At 48.2% G+C, this 23,438-nt stretch overlaps 1 protein-coding gene across 6 annotated transcripts in view; it reads right to left on the reverse strand.

The window, feature by feature from the left end:
- KIRREL3 (kirre like nephrin family adhesion molecule 3) overlaps positions 1-23,438 on the reverse strand; it is a 552,485-nt gene that overhangs the window by 116,137 nt on the left and 412,910 nt on the right. For all 6 annotated transcript variants that reach the window (XM_058687282.1, XM_058687283.1, XM_058687281.1 and 3 more), the window contains one exon: positions 10,327-10,404. In XM_058687282.1, coding sequence (XP_058543265.1) covers positions 10,327-10,404 — 78 coding nt within the window. The remainder of the gene's footprint in view (positions 1-10,326; positions 10,405-23,438) is intronic.

The raw sequence follows: 23,438 nt of genomic DNA on the forward strand, positions 1-23,438 counted from the left end.
GGAATAGATGGGGGAAGAATGTAGTCCAGGGGGCAGGCCAGGGGGCGGGGCCCAAGGATCCCATTGCAGAATGGCTCCTCCCCTCCTCTCTTCCTTGAGGTCAGACTCCCCCCTCCTCTGTACCTGCTCCGGTCAAAGCTCTGGGTGCAGAGTCCCCCAGCGTCCAGCCAACGTCCTTCCTCAGGGAGAGGAGAACAGCTTGGTATAGTGTTTGAGATTCGTTCATGAATAATGGTTGAGAAGTGCTGTTCTTTAGTATGAAGAATAGTGGTTATTCCTGGCACATTTGACTTGGAGGTGGGGAGTATTACATTGCTCTATTTATCCCACACTCTGTACGCAGTTACTGAAACTGTCGCCGTGTCCTATATTCCATAGGCCATTATGTGTATTTCAAACCATTATATAAATGGACTTGATTTGGTACTTCTGAATGTCATTAAACTCCTCCTATACCAGTAACAACACAGTTTCCATAGAAACTAATACATTTGAGAAGGAAAGGCACAGGGAAGAAAGCAGATGGAACAGGGGGGAAAAATGCGTCCGTCCGATTATTATTTCCAGAACGCAGGACCCAGGGACGTGACATGGCCACTCCACGGAGATGGGGCAAGCTCCTTCAGGTTTTTATTGACTCTCCTTTGATAAGAGCCGTGGATAATTCATCTCAGCCTGAACCTGCTCATTCCAGCACACAGCTCTAAAAACTTTATGGCACCGCAGGCCATTAAGCACGCTCATTTATTCAGACTCTTTCACCCTAGGGAGAGGGGTGGAGGGAGGGTCTTGGCATTCAGGGATGAAGCTTTTAGAGCTCACTGAGGATGGAGGGAAGGGAGGCAGAGAGAAGGAAGGAAGCCCCCTCAGGACACAGTGGGCAGAGGGTGAGACCCCAGGATTTTGCCAGTGGCTGTCACCTAAGTCACTTGGTTCCATGGCCATCAGTGCAGTTAGATGGTAAACTGTAGATGTTCGGGGGTTGAAGGGGTTGAAGCCCTTTGTGAGAGCCTGGCCGAGGAGGTGCCCATGGCCTTGGTAGACAGCAAGTTTTCCCTCTCTGGAGGGATGCAAACTGAGGTTGCAATGGCCTCACAAAAAAAGTATGAGCGCGCTCCTGGGCAGAACTCACTTGGCCTAGAGTTTGACTGGATTCCCTTTATCTCCTCCTGTGCATAGCTGGTTACAGCAATTGTGCCATTGTATGTTAATTGTTGTGATATCCTTGGAGGCAGGAACTATGTCATTACACACCGAGGGCCTACCTAGCACAGGGCGAGGCACTGGTGACTAAGGGAGCGCACAGCACCACAGCATTCACAAGTGTTCTTGTGCATTGGTACTTGGCGGGGATACCGACCATCAGAAGGGGGTGTGGACTGGGTGATCTTTGGTCCCTTCTGGCCTTGAGCACCTCGGATGATATGGTTCTAAACCTGCTCTGACGATGCCTGGGATTAGAATCTAGATTCTTCTGACTCCCCAGCCTCAGTGCTTAGCCAGCAAGCATACTAACCACAACGCTGAAAGGAAAAACGAAAACAAAACACCCGCAGTAGCAGGGGCGTCTTGGTATGAAATATACGCGGTCTCCCCCAAGGGGCGGGCAAAGTTCCTGAGGACGGGGCTGTGTCCAGCCTCTCTGAGGTTCCTAAGCCAGGCACAGTGCTGGGCTCACAGGGGGCGATGGCTCTACTCTCTCTGTGTCATGTCCACATCAAAGAACCTACTCCCCTTCCTTTTCTCTTTGCATCTCGTCTCTTTCAAAACACAGCCTCAACCCATATTTTGTGGGCAGACTTCCCTGATGGGTCCACCCAACCCTGTGACTCCCCGACTTCCAAGACTCAGCATGGTAAAGAGACAGGAGGACCCCACCTAGGGTCAGAAGCCTGGGTTCAAGTCTTGGCTCTATCGCTTGCAGGCTGAGAAACTCAGGGCAAGTCACATGACTTTCCTGAGTCTCAGTTTCCTCTTCCTCACGTGATCTGTAATGTTTCTTCTAGGGGTCCCTGATTCTCAGATCACCCAGTCCCAGCATCTTGGGAGCCACCGACCAGGGGCAGAGAAGGTTACTTCCCTCGCTCTTCTTTCAATGTCTACGCTGTACAAACATTATGCTAGGGTCCTGGGATGTAGTGGAGACCCAACGGAACTTACAGATTAAGGGAAAGGTACGGAAGACAAGTATTAGTTAAATAATGGCAGTAAGAACTTATATGTACAGACTGAGCTAAAAAGGACCAGTAGAGATAAAGGCCCCTGTGGCAGATGGGCCATCCCTGTTTGAGGAGCTGAAAGAGGCTGATGTGTCTGGGGTACAGTGTTAAGGGGACAAAGATGAGGACTGGATCATTTATAGCCTTGTAAAATATGCTGAAGATTTTGATATTTTTTCTAAAAGCAATGCAAAGCCATTCACATGTTTTCAAGAGGACTGTGACATCAGATTTGCATTTTGAAATATTGCTCTGGCTGAAGTGTGGAAAATGAATTGAGGGGGAAGGCGGGGGCATGATGGGTGCAAGGAATCTGCTAGGAGGGCGCTTCAGTAGTCCAGCGAGGAACAGTGGTGATGGGGACAAGGGCAGTGGCCGTGAGGTGAACACAGGTAGTTGGACTCAAGAGACATTTGGGAGGTGACATTTCTAGGTCTTGCTGAGAACTGGATGTGGTTGAGGGAAAAGGAAGTTAAGAACATTTTTTTTAAACATTTATTTATTTTTGAGAGAGAGAGAGAGAGAGAGAGAGAGAGATAGGAGCAGAGAGCGAGAGGGAGACACAGAACCTGAAGCAGGCTCCAGGCTCCAAGCTGTCAGCACAGAGCCTGACGTAGGGCTCCAACCCACAAACCACAAGATCATGACCTGAGCTGAAGTCGGAGGCTTAACCGACTAAGCCACCCAGGTGCCCCAAGGAAAAGGAAGTTTAGAAAGGAGCTGGGCAGGGTCTGTGGCCAAGGACCACCTTAGATAAGCAGGTTTCCCAGTAGGAATGGTGGCTGGAGGCATGGGACCCAGAAAAGTCTCTGGAATTCTCCATCAGGTCACGGAAGGAGAATGGCAATGGCGGGTCTCTTGTTCCAAAATGCCAAGTGAATTAAATAACAATCATAAAGTGCCCTGGAAATCTGCGTCTTGCCATAAATAATAAACAGGAACGTTATACAAATAACCAGCTTTGCAGCCCCAGTGGAAGAAAACACATCAGTAAGAAAAATGAAATAAGAAAAAATGCACCCAAAAGCCCCAACGAACAAAATGACAGTATTAGCCAACATCCTGGGGGCTCTTGCAGGCAGTGAAAGAATAGTCTCTGGAAGTTGTGGGGCCTCAGCATAAGCTAGCCTGCCGTGGCTGCACCAGTCAGAGCGGCAGGGGTTCAGAGGTCATCAGACCCGGTCTCCACTGGATCAGGTCCCTGGGCCAGGGTCCTGCTGCCCCTCTGCTCTGAAAAAAAAGTGCAGACTATCCTGTAGGCCTGCTTGACTGCCTCACTGCCACCCAGGGGACAGCTGACATGGGCCTGAATTCACTCTCAGAGAACAGACAGGAAAAAGAAACACAGGTCTGCCTTCTGAGGCTGCTGGGCAAAGCCAGCCCGTCAATACCCTGGTCCTGGTTCCTTTGGTGACCAGAACATTTAAAATTAGGGGGTGAGTGGTGAGAATAGGGTGTGCGCAGCGTGCTGGGAGCCAAGATAGATTTTTTTTTTTTGAATCATCGCATTTCAAAGGCTTAGAGATGATCATATCCAACATTATTCACTTTCATACACGAGAAGGTTGACATCTGGATGTTCAGGGACTTGCCCAAGGTCACACAGCTGGCTCCGTATGTTTAGGTGCTCCTTCTACTACACTGATGGGGGCACTTCTTTTTCTTACCAACTCTGTTAAGGGAGAGACAGGAAACAGGGGGCATTTTAGGCAAATTTCTGTGGACTGGGGAACAGGGGTGCGGAAAGAAAGGATAGACTCCATGCCGGCACAGATAGTTCAGAGAGCTGCTGAAGACGCCTAGGCTCCCATCCTCCCGGAGTTCCCACCCCTGCGCATGGGTGAGAGGTGAGGACGGGCAGAGGGCATCGTGGTGGAGGTGTGTTTACGTTGAATCTGGACTAGGAGGACGGCGCAGCCCAGGAGCTGCAGGGCATGCGTGAGCCTGTAGGGGGCCTCCATTTGTGGGACCGGCTTTCTCCTTCCCGGGGGTTCGAGCCCCTCCCCAGGGGCCCAGAGGTCTCCAGTGAACAGAAGCTGCCTTTGCTAATCACTTGCATTTGTTTCTTCCTAGAAAGATGAAAACGACAGCGCTAGGAGGCATTTCTGCTTTCCCTTCACTGAGCTGGGAGAAGCAATCGGTCACTGCGGAAAGTCCTGGAAAACCCCCGCCCCACCAGCTGTGCGCCGCAGAGGCACGCCTGTGGGGAGGAGGCAGGGCCTCCCGCGCAGGCGCACCTTGGCCTCAGAAAACTGGCAGGAAGGAAGGCCAGGATTTTGCTGTCTCCTTTCTTCTCCATTAAACATCCTCTTCCTCATTTCCCCTTCTCAAGAGTCCTAGGGGCTAAAAGAATTTTCTGGTTCCGTAGAAATGATCTTCCCTGGTCTATGTGTCTCAGTCCAGGCCTTTCCTGATTTCCTCCCACACCACCTGGAGACTTCTGTGTTCTGCCCCCCTTCCCCCAGCCCCTCCCACTCTCTCTGTATCTTCAGCTGCCCTGAAAACCAAACCAAGTTAAAGCGTTAGGGGCTTCCCTTCTGTTCATGGCCTGAGCCTCCTCTTTTGGAATTCCAAGAGCACTGGACTGGATGTCAGGAGACCTGGAATGTGGTCCTGGCTCTTCCGGCAACTTCCCATTGAGCCTAGGCAAGCCACTCAACGATCCTGGGCCTCCCTGAGTTGGTGGTCGCCCTATAACTCTAGGGTTGTTGAAGTTCTAACACAGAGGAATACCAAGCTTTTCGAGAGGCAGGCAGCGCCCCTCAGCAGATGCCATGTGAAAGCTTTCTATCCTGCCTATGAATAGTGTCAACCCTGGGTAGGCAATGTGCATTGACAAGGTGAGTGGTTCTGGCTGGAATCTCCAGGAAAACTGGAGAGAGCCAGTTTTGGGAAGAGCCAGGAAAAGGGAAGGGAATACAGGGTGTGTGTGTGTGTGTGGGGGGGGGGGGTGTGGGATAAGGAAACAGTGGGAACAGTTCCCTTTGCAGATTTGGTGGGCATATCTGTCTAGAGATGCCCCGAGGATGTGGCCCAGCAGTAGATGGGGAGAGGATGGAGAGCTGGTGCAGAGAGGAGGGAGACCACCTGTGGGGGCCTCCCCTTGGCTGACCTGCCTGGTCCCTGGCCTCCAGTAAGGGGCTATTGTACCAGAATAGGAGGAGGGCTGAGAGGTAAGACTTAGGACACTCATTTTGTGGAAAGCTCCATGTCAATTTGCTCTGCCTGGTGGCTCTTTCTGAAGACCCACCTTACACTTGTGGATGACTTCGTGTATCCCTCTGTTGTCAGTCAGGGCACTGATTAATTACTTACATTAAAATTGATGGACTAGTCCTTATGTGTGAGACACTGGGCAAAGGCCCACGGGTAGGCGAGGAACATCTTTGCCAAACTCTTAGATGGGACGGACAGCCTAATCAATAATCCCCAATTAGAGTAAGTGCCACAAAATAAATAAGCCGGTTGCCACGGCGGAGCATAATGGTGGGGGAAGAGGGGCATCTAATTTAGGTAAGACAGTCAGGAAGGATTTCTTTATGAAGGTGACAGTAACACGGGGAGGTACCTGTGTGTTTGAACTGTCGGCTCCTTGAGGGCAGGGATGATGTCTTATTTCCTGTGAAAGCTCCAGTGCTTAGAACAGTGCTTAGAACATTTATTATGCCAATTGGTATTATTTTTATGGTAGGTGTTCAATGAACTTTTGATGAATAAATAAATGATCTCCTTCCAGCAGTTCCTATTTAAAGCACCATGTACTTAATCACATGAAGACAATTATGTCAAACACACCTGATATTCTTACGCCTAATCTGTCTTTATTTCCTCCTCTCTCGTCTGCCCTTCACTGAATTTTGTTTGTGTCTCCATGTGATGCCTCAGATGTGTTGAGTCCAAACAGGAAAGAACACACACACCCCTCCCCCCCAAACACATTACCCACCAAATGCTGCAGATTCTACCCGAGAAGCTATTAAGCGCTCCCAAATAGAGCAAACCTCTCATTGACTATCACATGCCTCCTTAAACGATCTTTGAATAGTGTTTTCTTTTTATTGCTTTGTGTAGTTTAACAGGACCAATTGCGATTACTCTAGCTGATGATAAACGCCAGATCTATAAAACTCCTGTTCATTCATTATTTTTTCTCTTGCTCCTTCTCAAGCTATTATTATTATTCTTTTAGACTGTAGCAAGGAGTAGGGGGAGGGAAGAGGAAGGAGATAAAAAGATACCAAATTAACAAGGAGACAGATGAAATAAGAGACCACTTCTCTTCCAGTGACAGACACCCTATTAGATACTGCTAAAACAGAACAAATATGCTTTAATACGGAACAAGTAGGTCTTTTATATTTATTCTAAATTGGAAATATTATGATCACCACCTTATCTTTAATGGAAGAAGCAGCTAATTGTTCCAATATCTCACTAATTCCAGCATCTGGGAGAAAATTATTTTTTACCATTTTACCAATTGTTCAATTTATACCTAGGTGTATAGTGCAGTGTGGACAGCGATTTCTGTTTCTTGATCTATGTCATGGCTGCGATTCCAGTTCAATTATTAATATGTGGAAGTTATAATTATTTTGAGTATTGGTACAAGATAATTATAAACCATAAAACAGCTCCCCATGCTTGCTGATGCCTTTTCTTATCCGCAGACGTGCTGGAGTTTGGGCATGCGCGTTTTAGAGACAGAGGAGAACATGCATAATGTGGCACTTGGGGTAGCAAGACTGGCTGCAGTGGGGAGCAGAGGAGCCTTCGCCTCCCCCGCAGTTCCTTTCTCTTCTCCTTCCGTGCCTCCCACCCTCCAGAGCCAAAGCCAGTCCATAGCCTGCACCTCCCCACTGTCTCACCCTCCTCCCATCTGGTCTATTTGTTGTTGAGATGTGGAACTCATCATATGCGGTGGCTTAGCTTGATTGCCACCCCTTTGTCTCCTTGTTTACCCAGCAGCAGCAGCAGCAGCTACTGTGTGTGTGGCTGTGTGTATGTGCACGAATGTCTGTGTTGGGGAAGTTGGGAGGGGTGAGAACGACAGGCAAAGGGGGAGGCAGGGTAGGGAGTTAGCTGCTCTGTTACCCATTGGCTAATGCCTCTATTCCCTCCCTCTTTCTGAATAACTTGCTTTATTCTCAATTAATCTTCACTAGGGGGAGGGTTTTGGCAGGGGTAAGGTACCTGGGATGGCTCATTCTTAACCAAGTCGACCACAGCCAGGGGAAAAAGCATAACACATTTGGGTGGATTGCATGTGTTTGGAGAAGGGGCTCAGAGAGAAGAGGCACTGTTTTGGTATCTTCCCATTTTGACAAGAAAAAAAACTCTTTAAAATGCCATCTTCAGGGCACCTGGGTGGCTCAGCTGGTTAAGCATCCAACTCTTGATTTTGACTCAGGTCACGATCTCAAAGTTTGTGGGTTCGAGCCCCGCATCAGGCTCTGCTCTGACAGTGCGGAGCCTGCTTGGGATTCTCTCTCTCCCTTTCTGTCTGCCCCTCCCCTGCTCGTGCCCTGTCTTTTTCTCTCAAAATAAAGAAACATAAAAAATTTTTAAAAATGCCATCTTAGTTTAGTTTTTGCAGACAGCAAAACTAACTGTCCTCGGAAATAATCAGATCCTAGTCTTGGTTCCAAGTCCTCCTGTAGTCCCCCCTCTGAATCCCTTCCTTCCCTTTCTAATTAAACAGTATCTAATGTCTACTTAATATTAAATTTTTTCTACCATTTTTTATTTTTATTTTTTTAATATGAAATTTATTGTCAAATTGGTTTCCATACAACACCCAGTGCTCATCCCAACAGGTGCCCTCCTCAGTGCCCATCACTCACCCACCCCTCCCTCCCACCCCCCATCAACCCTCAGTTTATTCTGTTTTTAAGAGTCTCTTATGGTCTGGCTCTCTCCCTCTCTAACTTTTTTTTTTTTTCCTTCCCCTCCCCCATGGTCTTCTGTTAAGTTTCTCAGGATCCACATAAGAGTGAAAACATATGGTATCTGTCTTTCTCTGTATGACTTATTTCACTTAGCAAAACAGTCTCCAGTTCCATCCTACCATTTTTTAAATCCCTGGTTCAGAGTATTATCATTATACCTTTCTTCTATGGAAGATGCATTCAGAACCTTTGCTACATAATGAATTGTGTGTTCCCCCTGCCATTTCTGTGTTAAAGCCCCTAACCTCCAATGTGACCATATATTTGGAGATAGGGTCTTTACAAAAATAATTAAGGTTAAGCAAGTCATAAGGGTGGAGCCCTGATCGGACAGGATTAGTGTTCTTATACCAGAGATCCAGTTCTCTCTCTCTCTCTGTGCCCCAGTGAGGGTACAGTGAGAAGTGGCCATCTGCAAGCCAGCCAGAGAGCTCTCACCAGAACCTCCCCCTGCTGCCACCTTGATCTTGGACTTTCAGACTCCAGAACTGCGAAGAAATAAGTTTCTGTGGTTAAAGCCATCTAGTCTGCAGTATATTGTTACGGCAGCCTGGGCTGACGAATATACCCCTCCCTTAGCCACTGATGAAAGGTTGTAGGGGGTGTTCATCAGCCTTGTGGCATGATTCTTTTGCCCCAGGATCTGGAGTCACTATCCTTCTACTGGGGTCAAACACTTGGAACTTGAGGTTTCTAATCCAGCCTAGCTCTTGACTTTCTGGCTTCCCCAATCCCTGCGAACCTCATTTTCAGCTTCTCTAATGAGCATTGCCAGCAAGAGAATGTGTCTATTCAGCACTACGGACAGAGGCACCCTGTCAATTCCCACAAATTAGAAGTTACTGGCTAGCACTCTCACAAAGGTGGTATTGGGGAGGGAGGAGGTGGGCTGAGCGAGAGACAAATCAGGGAGGAAGACCACCTGGCAGGATGCGGACAATGCAGCCCCTAACCCTGGCTATGCTCAGCCATGGGGCTCCTACAAACGACAAGTGCCTTCTTGATGCTGCTGCCTTCTTACACAGGCTGCACAACGCAGGAGGGGATTCTCCTTGTACTCAGTTGTGCTGGCCTAACTCTTGTCAAATTGTCACCATGATGGGTGCTGGTAACAAACCTACAGCTGGCAAGGTATCAGGACTGGGGAGACCATGGTGGTGTGGGTGTCACGGACCGTGGGCTGGGAGAAGAGCCAGCAAAGGAGCATGGGAAGAGGGCCTCAGAAGTTTGGTATAACTTTGGGGGTAGAGATGGCACAGGTGAGCTGCCTCCTCCATGCCTGGGATGGGAATGAGGCTCCAGGGGCTCTGGGCCTTGGGAGGGGAGGGGCCCAGCTCATGGCAAGCTGGCTGGTGGGGAGCCAAGGCTTCATTTGTCTGACTTTAATGAATAAATGGCATCCCCAGCCATTGTTTATCTACTTTTGAATCCTGACAAACAGTCTGTGGCATCTGATGGAGAGGGTTATTAGCTGCACGGAGACAGATGGCTGGGGATGAGGGGATTGGCTCTTTATTATAGCAGGCCCACAAGTGACAGCCCCCCTTTTACTTCCCAGCCTCCGCATCAATGTCAATACCTTCCTAGAGCCTTCTGTGACCCAGTGAAGCCTCAGAGGAAAGACCCAGAGCAAAAGGAAGGCAGAACAGCCCATGAGTAAGAGGGAGAGATAGGGCCAGTGGAGTTGGAAAAGACAGCAGATTTCCAATTGTAAGTTCTATGAAAATAAAAGCTCTGCCTTATTCTTTACTATTTTCCCAAGTGCCCTGTAAGGTGCTGTTTATTCAATAGGCATTCAAAAAATGTGAATGATTGAAGAGAAAGGTAGAGAGGTCTGTACTAAAAAAGATAATAGAAGCAGATTTAATTGTGCTGGGTGAGTGGTTGGGGAACAAAGCTAGGAAGGAGAGAGGAAGACAAGTAGAGGGCACAAAGGGAGTAGGGAAGATAGCAGAAGGAAACGTGCTTACCAATCAGCATGCTGTGTTTTAGGCATTAGCTACTCTTCCCCACATTACTATATAAATAGCTTCATGGAAATCCAACCGCTCTGCCCACTGTCCCAGGTTCTTCTTCCTGCTACCATAGCAGCAGGGCAGCTGCAGGGAGGATTTCACCCTCCACCTTACCCCCAAGAGTGTGGGCAGGTTCTCACTGACCTTCATTCATTCTCCGAAACTTGTCCTTGGCCATGTAGCCCAGCACCAGACAGCATCCTCTCTTCTGGAGGCCCAGTTCTGGAAGAAAAGCACAGGTGAGTGAGCTTAGAGTGGATCAGGTGTCATTGAAGGCCCCTTTACAGGGGCTATGAAGCTGCTGCCTTTATAAACAGGGCTACTTATTTAACATTTATGTAGCACTTGCTATGGTCCAGGCATCATTCTAAGCCAATAACTCCTCATTTGATCTGCACGATAACTCTGTGAGGTGCGTACCATTATCTCCATTTTATAACATCCCCGTTTACAGATGTATTGAGTGGGCAGTCTTAAATGGAAGAGCCAGCTGGTGGCCAAACCAGGAGTTTGAATCTAGGCGGTATGGCTCCAGAGTCCACGCTCGGAACCACTACTCACAGGTTAATGAGGCTCTCTATACAGGCTGGGGGCCTATACCCAGATCATGCTGTGGTTGTGATCAGGCCTGCCAAAAAAAGAGGCAGAGTCCAGCTAGTGGTGTCCGGGATGGAGCAAGGCCACCAGACACAGGGGGTGATTCAGAAGAACGATGAAGCGGTTGGGTGAATTTGGGGGAAGACGTGGGGGTGGAGGTAGGGGTAGAGGAGTCTACCTTTTGGGAGAGAGTGAGTTTCTGGGTCTGGGGATTCCCATACATTCCTATATTCCGGCCCAAGGCAGTGCTGTCCTCAAGCACGTATGAGGTGTGGACTCAAGTGTGGAGCACAGGGATTGGAATGGCTAAGAGACACAAGACACAGATTCTGGTCCCACGAGACTTTGACACAACAGAAAAAATAAGGCAGGACAATGATTCTAGGTAGCAAATGCAAGAGGTTTTGTTTTTGTTTTTGTTTTTTCACGGCATTTGGTAAATGGGTGCCCACCGTGTGTGGGCGTTGGACTAGAGTACATCTGCCTCACAAGAGAACGAGATTTCCCCTCTGGTTTTTATCCTCTAATTCTGATCTGTCTTAAGCGCTTTATGGGCTTTGAAGCAATTCTACACCAAATTCCTCTTCTGATCCCCCACAGCACCCCATGAGGTGAGCAGATAGGTTACTGCTATTCATACTATGCAGATGGGAAACCCGAAGTTCAAAGATGTCAAATGACTTCCCAGGATTATTTTAGACCCCCTGCCCCACTTCTTTGCTTGGAACTCATACAAATGTGACAGCTGCCATAAACTTGGCGAATGGACAAGGGGTATGATTTCTGGAAGAGGGAATGTGACTGCGCCCCCCTCCCAGGGCTTGCCAGGCTTTCTGGGCACCCAGGGGTTCCCTCCATTCGTGTCTCAGGGAAGGTGGGTCCCAGTGAGTGCTGCATTAGAGCAACTTCTCTTGGGACACTGGATGTTTCTCTGAGCCCTGGAGGTTAACATCTAGGCTGTTAGAGCTTAGGCAGGATGGGCTCATTTCTCCTCCCTACCTCTCCATCCACCTCTTGTCACCCAGGTCTACCCTCCATGGGTTGCAGGATGAAAGGGTCCATGAGAGACAGATAAGTCAAGCTTAGGGGCTCTTGCCCTAGAGAAAAACAAAGCATGGCGTTCGGTGGCAGAATGCCACGGCCCAGGGAGGTTACTAGCTTTGATCTCTTGATTCTCTAAAGGGGTTTATTAACTATCAGTAAAGAGCAGAGAAGCAGATCTGAGCCTGCCTTTTCCAAAGGCGCTCACTTCTCTTCCGTCCCCTCCACGAGCACGCTCTTCTGAAGGCACGGCCAAGCCAACCTCACTTCAAACAGCTTTACATCTCAGGCGCCCAAATTGACGATGTTAAGTTCCCTCATCCAAGGCCTTGGCTCTTTCTTCAAGGGCTCCTGCTCTGTCGAGGGCCCTGTGGATCAAAGCCCCTTTGATGTTTACTTACTATATTTGTGGATTCTTTCTAACAACCACCTTCAAGAGGCAGGAATGCAGCCTGCCAGGAGGGGGCCAGCGGAAGTACAAGCTATGAGGAGGCTCTCAGCCCCTGTGAACAATAGCCCCTTGCCTGAGACTCTGGGACTGTATAGAAGCCTTAACATGCTGATGACAGGCAGAGTTAACCAGCCCATTATAATTGCACGACCATTGTTCATCACCACAATGATAAAACTGCTGACGGTTCTTATTATATTTTCCATTGACTTCTTATGCCCATCTAAAGCACATCAGCAGTGACTCGTAATGAGAAAAGGAGCTGGGGTTCCTGCAATGAGCCCAGGGAAGCATGGAGGGGTGGGGGCAGAAGGTGCTGGATGGATTTAGGCCAACATTCCTGTTGGTCTTGCTGGACCATCCCCTAAACTCTCAAGAAAATGGAGCAGGCATAATTCTCCTAAAGATTGAGAGAGTGTGGGCGACCTGTTGAGTCCAGATCATCTATGTTGGCTGTCTCTGCCACCCCAACTCAACCCATCGTGTGTCACATAATAGGTTGCCCCCAGGGTGACTGCCTGAGGAAAGAGGCCACATGGATGGTTATTGTAAGTAAGAGTCTCACGGACCATGTTTGATTTTCGCAAATGAGCAGGAAAAGAATTTTTTAAAAACCTGATTAATAAAAGAAATGGAGGGTGAGGCAATTTCTCAATGTATTTGGCTCATTTAATTTGACATGTGTGGGTTAGTCTTAATTATTTAGGCAGCTATATTACAAGGCGCTAATAAGCACACTGAAGAAATGTATTGAGAGGGCTCTCCAACTGAGTCCTCACTGAGAAGTGGGGAGAAGCCACTGGGATCCTTGCAAGAACGAGCAGGTTGGAGAATTAGTGAAGTGAAAATTAGTTAGCTATACACATATGAAAATTTGGGATGTTCTTTGGAGAGATTTGCAGAGCTAAATTAGAGGTCACTGGGTCCACAGGAGGAAGTAGGGCTGAGGTGGGGGAGGGGAGGAGAATGTGGAAATCCAAGAGGGGAAGTGGTGTGTTGTCAAAGGCACTGAGCAGAGAGAGGGCTGGGTGGGGCGTGGCGGGGGTGGCATCAGGAAGTAATCGCTTTGTCTTGGAGAAACTCTACCCCCGCCAAGCGAAGCAGGCTCCTCTTAGGGGAAAGATGATGGACTGTGACACAAAGAATCTTTCACTTTGTGAGCTAGACCAGCCACCAGACTGCCACCTTCCTTGTCACACAGGGCTGGGACCGACAATGGAATCAGATCATAGATGCCCATTTTAACAGCAAGATGTCGGGGTCTTCTCCATGTGGACCTTAGGGCTGCAGCTTTTGGTTGAGCACTTATCAGTACAGAACCATCAGATGTACCAAAGGCAGCCGTGGAAAATGATGAACAGGAATTGAGTCATCCTCGCTTAAAAGGAAAGTTCACAGCAAAGAAGTCCAGGGTCACTGGCAGATGGGGTGGGGAGGGCACTGTCTGAGGAGAGCAAAGGCTTAAGAAATACTATTCTGCAAGGAAACATTTATGGGGAAAGGGCATTGTTTCTTGGGAAGAAGTGAATGAACCCCAGGAATTCCTGGACTGTGAGCCGCAGAAGGGCCAGGATTGTGCCATTTTCAGCTCTGAGCCCATAGTCCCCAACACAGTGCCTGGCACATGGCAGGAGCTCAGGACAAATCTGATGATTCGATGTAAGCACCAACTAAAGACTATTGGGCAGTGGTCTGCTATCCCCTACCCAGGTCAGAATCAAACCAGGTGGGCTGAAACATAGCACAATGGAGTCAGCTAGGTGAGGGTCATTGCCGAGTGAATGAAAGTTGTAAATTCATTGGAAAAGAAGTCTAGGAAATGGAGCTTTCCTCTGGGAGGAATAAAAAGGGCTGACTTTGTAAATGGAACCGTTTTCCTTCAGTTTCACAGGGTGATGATGGGACTTTTTCTAGCCTTAGGATTTCTTTATTCTTAGAGGTAATAACAATGATACAGTGCTATTACTTCACATTTACAGGACCCTTATTTTTACACGATGCTGTCATATTCACTACCTTATTAGATGACCACAGTAGCTCTCTGAACTAGGTGAGGAAGAATGGTCTATTTCCTCCAGTTTGGTTTCAGAGACTGAGGTTCAGAGAAGTAAAAGGGCAGTTCAAGGGCAAAGTACGAGCTGATAATAGTACTCAGGTTAGAAGCCGGGTCTGATTTCTAGCTTTCTCAGGGGAAGGTCTGGGATCCCAGGGCTGCCGAGGCTGTGAATTAAGACAGACCAGACAATAGAGAACAGAGGTTGGTGGCCCTGGCTAGGACAGTGTTGTGGGTTGAACTATGTCTCTTCCCTGCCCTTCCCCTCTCCCCCTCATTCACATGTGGAAAGTGGATTCACCAGACAACATGACTTTGTTTGAAGATAAGGCCTTGACAGAGATAATCAAGTTAAAATGCTCATTAGAGGGGCCCTAAGCCAATGCCCCTGGTGTCCTCATAAAAAGGGGACATTTGGAGACAGACACACATACAGGGAAAACACCATATGAACATGAAGACAGCCATCTACAAGCCAAGAGAGAGGCCTGGAGCAGATTCTTCTCTCAGAGAGCTCTGAAGGAACCGACAGGCCAGGCTTGCATCTTATAAAGACCATTTTGGCACTGGTGCAGAGGACGGATGGGGAGGGGTAAGCCCGGACAAGAGAGCGCCATTGTTTGACTATTGCAGTACTCCTGGTGAGAGATGATGGGCTGACATCTGCTCTCTCTCTCTCCCCACTCTCTGAAGACAGCCTGAGATCAGAAAGCAAGTGAAAGGACCCTGAGCTTTCTCAGGGGGACATTCAGAGCTTCTCCATCCCTGCCACCTTGACACAGGAGAGCAGTGGAGAGGCTGAAAATAGCTCACCAGATGGTTCCTGAGACCATATGGAGAAGGCGTCAGCTGGACCTGGCTAGAGTCACAGGGAGGCCATGTGTGCTTCGAAACTCTCAGTGTTGGCTGGAGCCTTGCTCTAGCACTCCAGAGTGAGCCATGCTCTGGGTCTCTCTGCACTTTATAAAATGTGGATACTAATAGTAAGATGCTCTGCACATGGTTAGTATGAAAATCAGATGCACTTGGTGAAGAATGCCTACAATGAAGTAGCTGGTAAGGGTGAGCTCAACAAATAGAAGTGAAATGTCAGATTGGGGAGTAGGGACCGTTAAATTCCTCCCCTTCTTTACAGGTATGAAAGGGGAGACTCATCCAAAGTGATATAATGAATAATGAACTTTGGGGCGGTGTTCTTTGGAGGCTATTGTGGTAGTTACAAGTCGAGGGACTGGAAGAGAAAGTGAGTCAGGAAGACCAGCCAGGTGGGTACAGCAGGTGAGGCTGAGGCCCCAGAGGGGCCGAAGATTGAGAGAACATGGTGAATCTGAAAGACATTCTGGGAAGAGACTATGGGCTGAGTGCCAGAGTGGCCAAGCAGAAGGGGGCAGATGACCACAGTGGCTTTAGTTGGGGAGGTTGGGGGAAGAGAGGTGTCTGTGTCAGAAGCAGCTGACAAAGGAAGCCAATTAGGCCATGGCGGGGGATAATGGTGCATTTCTGGACTTCTTGTGTTTGAGGTGATGGGGTTCCCAAGTGAAGCAGCCTTGGATGATTACATGAGCTGTGAAGAAATACATTTTTAAAAAGTTTATTTATTTATTTTAAAAGAGAGAGAGAGAGCTGGGAATGCAAGCTGGTGCAGCCACTCTGGAAAACAATATACAGGTTCCTCAAAAAACCAAAAATAGAACTACCTTACGACCCAGCAATTGCACTACTAGGCATTTATCCACGGGATACAGGTGTGCTGTTTTGAAGGGACACATGCACCCCCATGTTTATAGCAGCACTATCAACAATAGCCCAAGTATGGAAAGAGCCCAAATGTCCATCGATGGATGAATGGATAAAGAATACACAATGGAGTATTGCTCGACAATCAAAAAGAGTGAAATCTTGCCATTTGCAACTACGTGGATGGAACTGGAGGGTATTATGCTAAGTGAAATTAGTCAGAGAAAGAAAAAAATCATATGGCTTCACTCATAGGAGGACTTTAAGAGACAGAACAGATGAACATAAGGGAAAGGAAACAAAAATAATATAAAAACAGGGAGGGGGACAAAACAGAAGAGACTCATAAATATGGACAACAAACTGAGGGTTACTGGAGGGGTTGTGGGAGGGGGGATGGGCTAAATGGGTAAGGGGCACTAAGGAATCTACTCCTGAAGTCGTTGCACTATATACTAATTTGGATGTAAATTTTAAAAAATAAAATGAAAAAAATAAAAAGGGGAAAAAAGAATAAGAAAAAAAATAATAGAATTCACACATGTATGTTGTATAGAACTTTATAAAAAAGTATGCTGTTAGAACATGGCTTTATATCTACTTTTATTAAAATATTTTCCTTACTACATTACACAGGTAATAGTCTTTACCTGTGCATTTATTTTAATTTATTTAAAATAAATATGTAATTATTATCATCTGACAAGAATTAAAAACTAATAGGTGGTGAAAAAAATTTAAAAAAAAATGAGAGAGAGAGAGAGAGAGAGAGAAAGTGGGGAGGGGCAGGGGCAGAGAGAGAGAGAGAGAGAGAGAGAGAGAGAGAATCCACCCTGTCAATGAGGAGCCTGATGTGTGGCTTGAACTCATGAACCATGGGATCGTGATCTAGGCTGAAGTCAGATGCCTAACCTACTGAGCCACCCACCCATGCGCCCCTGAAGAAATACCTTTTCAATCAGCTTTACTGACCTCAGAGAGCAGATGTCTTCTGTAGATCAAGTCATTATGTAATGAATTACATAGAAAGCAATGGAATAATATATGGGTAGACTCTGCCACAAGTGTTAGTACCAGCCCTACACAACCAGGATGTATTTATAAAGTGTGACAGGTATGGTATCCGGTCCACAGACGCTCATGGAGAAGCTCCTAAGTGCACCATGTGCAAGACAAAAACATGTAAGGCAAGCTTCTTCCCACAATGAGATGATAATCCAGTTGACTATGTACGGCATATACTTGTGAAAAGGTGAACAAAAATCAAACACTGTAGTTCAGTAAAACAAAGTGTCATTAGCAGCATGTGAATTATTTCCACACTAATGGCAATAATTGCTACAGGTCATGGGGTGGCTCTCGCCAAGGGCCCCGAAGGCTGGAGATTTGTCTGGGGGGTTGCCCTTGGTGGGTGTCCATACCGATGGCCTGACTCATCAAAAGCCGGTCTTGCCAGGATGCCTGGGTGATCACAGGATGCCAGAGCCTCGTGTTTGAGAAGTCCTCACCTTGATTCTGCTAAGCTCCTGCTTTCTGTTTCAGTTCTGCTTCACCCTGGTTTCAGCATTATTACTCACATCCCGGGCAATAATGGTGCCCATAAATCGCTCAGAGATCACAGTTTTCTGATCAACCTCTATAGTAAAGAGGCCTGAAGAGGGGAATAGCAAAAGTTTATTAATCCTGACTAGTGTCTGCCTCTGGCCCTCCAGGACAAGTAATAAATGTTTAATAGCCCAATAATACCTGTTTCATAATTTTTGACTCTCATTGCTTGCTAACTCTAAGTTTATTAAAGAACTATAAACTTTACATTGTTGTAAAGACATAATTGCTATTTCATTACCTATTTAATATGAGTTAATTATATTAGAACTAAGTTTTTCCCCATTCATATTAAGTATCAATTAGTTGTTTTAAACTATTGATTTCTATTTAATTGCCTGTGCTATTACATACCAATTAAATTCTTGTAGGAGAAACCTGAGCCGGCTATAGTCTTAAGTTTTTAAGATAATAAATTAGATGGCAAAGCTCAAGTGGCATTATCTTCTTTCAGGAAGGGTCAGCAATCATTGTGATAATTCCCAAAGGTCTTTGTGACCCACCAGCTCATCCCTGCTAGTTCCTGCAGGGGCAGACCTCCCTCCAATACTTGATGGTAAGAAGCTTCAGTTTCATATGCAGCAATGGCAAGAAGTAACACTGGGGAAGCTCTTTACCAGCCCCTGGCCTCCTCAGCTGCCTCAGCCTGCCCTTACTGGCTGGCACGGCCCTATCCACAGGGCAGCTAAGGCAGGCAGTCTTTCAGTGATTCCTCACCACCAGCTGTGGGGTCCATGACTGCCCATGTTGCCGCTGGCCCCAGACCCCACATGCCTACAGGAAGTCTGGTGCCCATGTGGTCACCACTCCTCTGGCTTCCCCAAACTCCTGGTCCACTGGCCCGACTCTACGTTGTGCTCAAGACAAATTGGACATTTACCGGGTGGCAATGGGTGTTTGACTTTTCTCATCCTGTTTCCCCTTCACACTGACCTTGTAAAGACAGGTGTTACTATTCTTATCTTTATTTATAAAGAAATGGACATTTTAGATGGGTAAGGAGTCACCTAGGGTCCCTCAGCTATTGAGTGGCAAAGCTTGAGTCCACCTGTCTGCCTGACTTCATGCCTGGTTCACCTTGCCATGCTCTGTTCTCAGTCCTCCATGAGAACTGAGTCTCTGCCCACTGGGCTGGCTCTTGGAGACCTTGCCTGGCTCCTGCCATCTTTCTTTTCACAGAAGGTTGGACTCATCTTCTATCCTCAGATACTGCCTGGGGTCTTTCTCCCAACTAATTAATTGCTTGGAATTCCAACATGGCCACCAACTGACTGAGAATGTGGCCTTCCTCTGGGCCACTTGGGCATCAATGCAGACTCCAGGGGTTGCACTCCTCCCACACTCCTCTACACCCTGGAATTGGGACACAGGTTACCCTACCTCCTGTGGGCTGGATGCAGCCTAGCCTTGCCCCTCTCCACTGGTTGGTATCACCAAGGGCTCCCCCATCTGGGGCCAAGCTCACTTCATTCATCATCACAATCAAAGTTGCCATTTATAGGGGCACCTGGGTGACTCGGTTGGTTGAGCATCTGACTTTGGCTCAGGTCATGATCTCATGGTTCATGAGTTCAAGCCCCACATCAGGCTTGCTTTGCTGCTGTCAGTGAGGAGCCCGCTTCAGGTCCTCCGTTCCCCTCTCTCTGCCTCTCCCCTACTCACTCTTTCTCTTTTCCTCAAAAATAAACATTTAAAAAAAAGTTGCAATTTGCTGATTGCTTATGATTCATTAGTCTCTGTGTTAGATACTTTGTACGCATTATCTTCTTCAATCATAAAAATTCTGTAAGTACTATTATTATTCCTATCTGCTAGAATGGGAAACTGATAATCCAAAAGATTCAATAACTCACTCAGGGTCATACAGCTAGTAAGTGTGGAAGCCGGTAAACCTGATTATGAGTGAGGTTCTTTGGATTACTGGTATCATATCTTTGTAAGAGGTGCAGGGAATCGGGGGAGAGTTTAGTAATATTGGTTGAAGAATTTTATAGAAACAGTTTTATCACATGTACAAGATTACCTCAGCCATCTCTGGTTTAAGATGTCTGATCCCATGGGGTTAATTGCTCTGTGAGGGAATATGACAGAGAAACAAGATCATGAAGGCCATCCCTCCCCCCTGGCCTGTCATCATTCTGCTTATCCTGTGAGGGACAGGGACTGCTGAAGGCCATATGCCTGCAAGGCTTTTAGACTTTTCCTGAGAGAAAGTTGGAAGTTGGTGAGTAATGTCTGAATGGGACCAGATGCTTGACAGCTGTGTGCCCTGTCCCTGGGGAGGCTCAGCCTGGTACAGCCAGTCAATCACAGCTAGGAGGCCAGGCAGAAAGAGGGCATCTCTTTTCTCCTTTTTCTTTTAGGACCAAAAGTGTCCCCAAAGGACTAAGACCGAGTGTCACGAGGAAGCCTCCAAAGTCCCCCCTACCTCCCCATACTCACACCCCATTCCATGGACTTGAGGTCCAGATCTTTGGGAAGGCAGAGGCCCAACAAAAGCCTATGAATATAAACTTGATGCAGGGATTTAATCTTCACACAGATTCCTGGAGATATGGATTATCAGCCCCATTGTATAGGTGGGGTTCAGGGAAGTTGAGTAATTTACCTGAAGTCACACAGCTGGGAAGTGGAGGAGCCAGGACCCAAATCTAGGCCCATTTGATCCCAGAGCCCGGGCTGTGCCATTCTGCTGGGATACGGTTTGGATGCTGAGCCCAGGTGACCAGCAGAGACCCCAGTGGGAAGAAGGGGACCATATGTGCTCAGAGGGTGCGGGCCAATGGAGTCATGGGGGGTAGGGGGCACTGAGAAATCCTTGTGGGAGTCAGGCCCTGGAAAGTCCATGCCTGGAGAACAATGGATCGCCTCCCTGGGAGACAGGGAGGTGGAGGCAGGACATGGAAGCATGGAGAACGGCTGCTGTTTAGTTATGTGCTTGCAAACCTCTGTGTCACCCATTTATGGCCCCAATAAAATCATAAAAGCTGAGGATTAACCAAGAGAGTCCCATAAGGGCCAGGAGCTGGCCTTAAGGAATTTATCAGTGGAGTCAGATATGGCCAGCCTCTGCCCTCAAGCCCTCTGCTGAATAGGGTGGGGGTAGACAGAGACGGTTGCTCTCACCTGGTACAAGGAAAGGGGCGGCAGAAGGAAACAGTGTTCTGGGAGTTGGGGGGGGGGCGGTGTACGGAGCGTAGGGCCATCCAATCTGGCAGTCCCACCCGAGGAGACAATGAGGGCAGCTGGGATGGTATGAGAGAGAGAGACAGAGAGACAGAGAGAGACAGAGAGGAGAGGAGGCACGTGGTCGCCTATTACAGGGTCCTAGGATGGAAGGGCATTGGCTAAGCCTCAGAAGGCTGGAGGATGCCCCCTCCACTTTCTGGGTAGAAAGCTGTACAAGAGGCAGGCCAGGCAATAGTTTGCTTTTGTCCTCAGGCAAACAGATCAGAGGTGCCTGTTCACCTGGCCTTGCAGCAGGGGCCGGTACCTCGCTGGGCACCTTCCCTGGAGCAGAAGAAGAAGGCAGGGGCTGTGAGCATGAAGCCCCTTGCTGCCCCCACCTCACTGTCTTCCTGAGCGAGGACCAGCCCAGGCCTGGTAACTTGGGTGGTCCCAAGAGCTGAGGCTAGAGACGAGCAGAGGCCCTGAGGGTGGGCCAGACATTGTTCTCCAGAGCAGTGTCGAGCTCCCCGCCAATGCCCCAGCTCACACGGCGAGAGAGGAAAGGAGGCAGTGGGGTTAGGAGAAGAGCCAGCAGAGAAGGCAGAGAACCCCCGCTGTCCTCCCATTACTGAAATCCTCCTTGAGCCTCACACACCCCATTACAACTCTGTATCTTATAATTAAATTGAATCTGCCAGTTACCTCTCAGCACGGCAGCAATTCAAGTTCATTGGAGGCTTTCTTTGTTTATTTTTATTTATTTATTTATTTAGTGATTATTTATCTAGCTACCCATGTAGCTACATGGAGGCCCTAGTGCAGGGTTTCTTGTGCCTTCGAGAAAATGAGGGTGTGCAAATGCAGTCTCTCCCCACTGGTGTATGTGGGCAGGAGCTGTAGGACCCGCAGGGTGAGCTGTTGCTGCAGGGTCCCTCTGGGAGAGGGCCAGGGTGACCGCCACAGGCTGGTTCCACCCCCTTGTTCTTGCCCAACATGCCTATGGAAGGTCCACTGGTTCCAGAAACTCCATGGAAGCGCCTTACTCCCGAGGGATAGAACATGGGTCGGAGAATGTGGTTGTGACTGGGTATCAGCAGTTAACACACCCCCCGGGGTTTGTTGTCTTCCGTGCACCTGTTGGATACAAGATCTCCTTGAACCCTCATGACACCCGAGATATTCTTGGAGGGGGGCACAAGGACCAGAGAGGTTCTGAGAGTTGCCAGAAGTCACCCAGCTGGTAACGGCAGAGTTGGGATCTGAACACAAGAATTGGGACAAAATCAAGCCCTCTCATCTTCCCCAGAGCCCCAGATCCAAGCTGGCAGAGCCCAGCAACAGAAACCAGAGCACCTTTCTTCTCTGTAATGCTAACCTTTCGGCAGTGAGGGGGGGCAAAGGAGAGCCTGAGAGCTTTGATTAGGAATCAACCCCAAACAGATCCACGGGAGTGATTCTGAAACACCAGCCATCACTTAATAAGAACATGAGAGTTTACTCCCCACAAGGCTATCCCAGTGAGAGGCTGATTGCCATCAGGCATGCAGGGGACTGCACAGACCTTGCACATCGATAGCTGAGTCCCAGAGACGGGACCCCATTTGAGGAGAGGACGAAGATGACTGGGATAGTATGAAAAAGAATGCATCTGCTCCCATATTATGGTGAGAGAATGGGAAGGAATTCCAGACTCCAGCTCACACCTTAGACAAATCTCCCCTGCAGAGAAAATGGTACGTATTCACCACCATTCACCATCTTCTCCCTTGCCCACCTGCGCCCGCCAACCTGCTGGTTGGATCATTTGTGGTCCATTAAATACTTCTCAGAGCAGGGATGAGCGGTACCACCGAAGATCTGCATCCACACCGACCACTCCTGGTCTGTTCGGGAGCAAGGGAACTCACAAGGTTTTAGTGCATGTGGCCAGTGGCAGCCCATGTGTGTCTGTGACCAGTCTGCCCATAAGAAACCATGATGGACCTTGACTCAGGCTCTGTCCTGACCACAGAGGATGGCACAGCCACATGAAGGAAGTTGGTGGCCCAGGCCCGAACTATGGAAGGATGTGTACCTCTTGTTAGTTTGGAGAAGGTTCTCTGGTTGGAGGACACAGTGAGGTAACCTGGTCTAAGACAAGGAGAGCCTTTAAACCGAGGGATTTGGGGAACAGATTGTCCACAGCTGTTCTGACTTAATAGATCTTGGATGGGACAGCCAGGTCCTCCCCTGGCTCCTGAGGCTGAGAGAAGCCAGTCAAGGAAGCTTGGACCACTGGGTCCATCCCCCTTGGGACTTCTCACACAGTAGTGTAGCCTTTTGATCGGAGGTATCCACTTCATTTCCTCAGCCTGTGAAGTGGAGATCTCTTGGGCTGTGGTGAGGACTGGGGGATAATTTATGCAAAAAGCTGGAAGGTAAAGGTGAGGACAGGTGTGTTCCTATGACCTGTTCAAACATATGGAGCGAAGGCTGGACATATTGTAAACAACTCCACAAAGAGGCGTTAGAAAAATAACGTAATATATTATTATAAAAAGCACGGGTGTGCTGAAAGTCAGAACAAGAATGAAATAAGCCTGCAGTTTAGCCTGAGGGCTCTGG

This window comes from Neofelis nebulosa, chromosome 10, assembly GCF_028018385.1.
Source record: "Neofelis nebulosa isolate mNeoNeb1 chromosome 10, mNeoNeb1.pri, whole genome shotgun sequence".
Classification (NCBI taxonomy): Eukaryota; Metazoa; Chordata; class Mammalia; order Carnivora; family Felidae; genus Neofelis; species Neofelis nebulosa.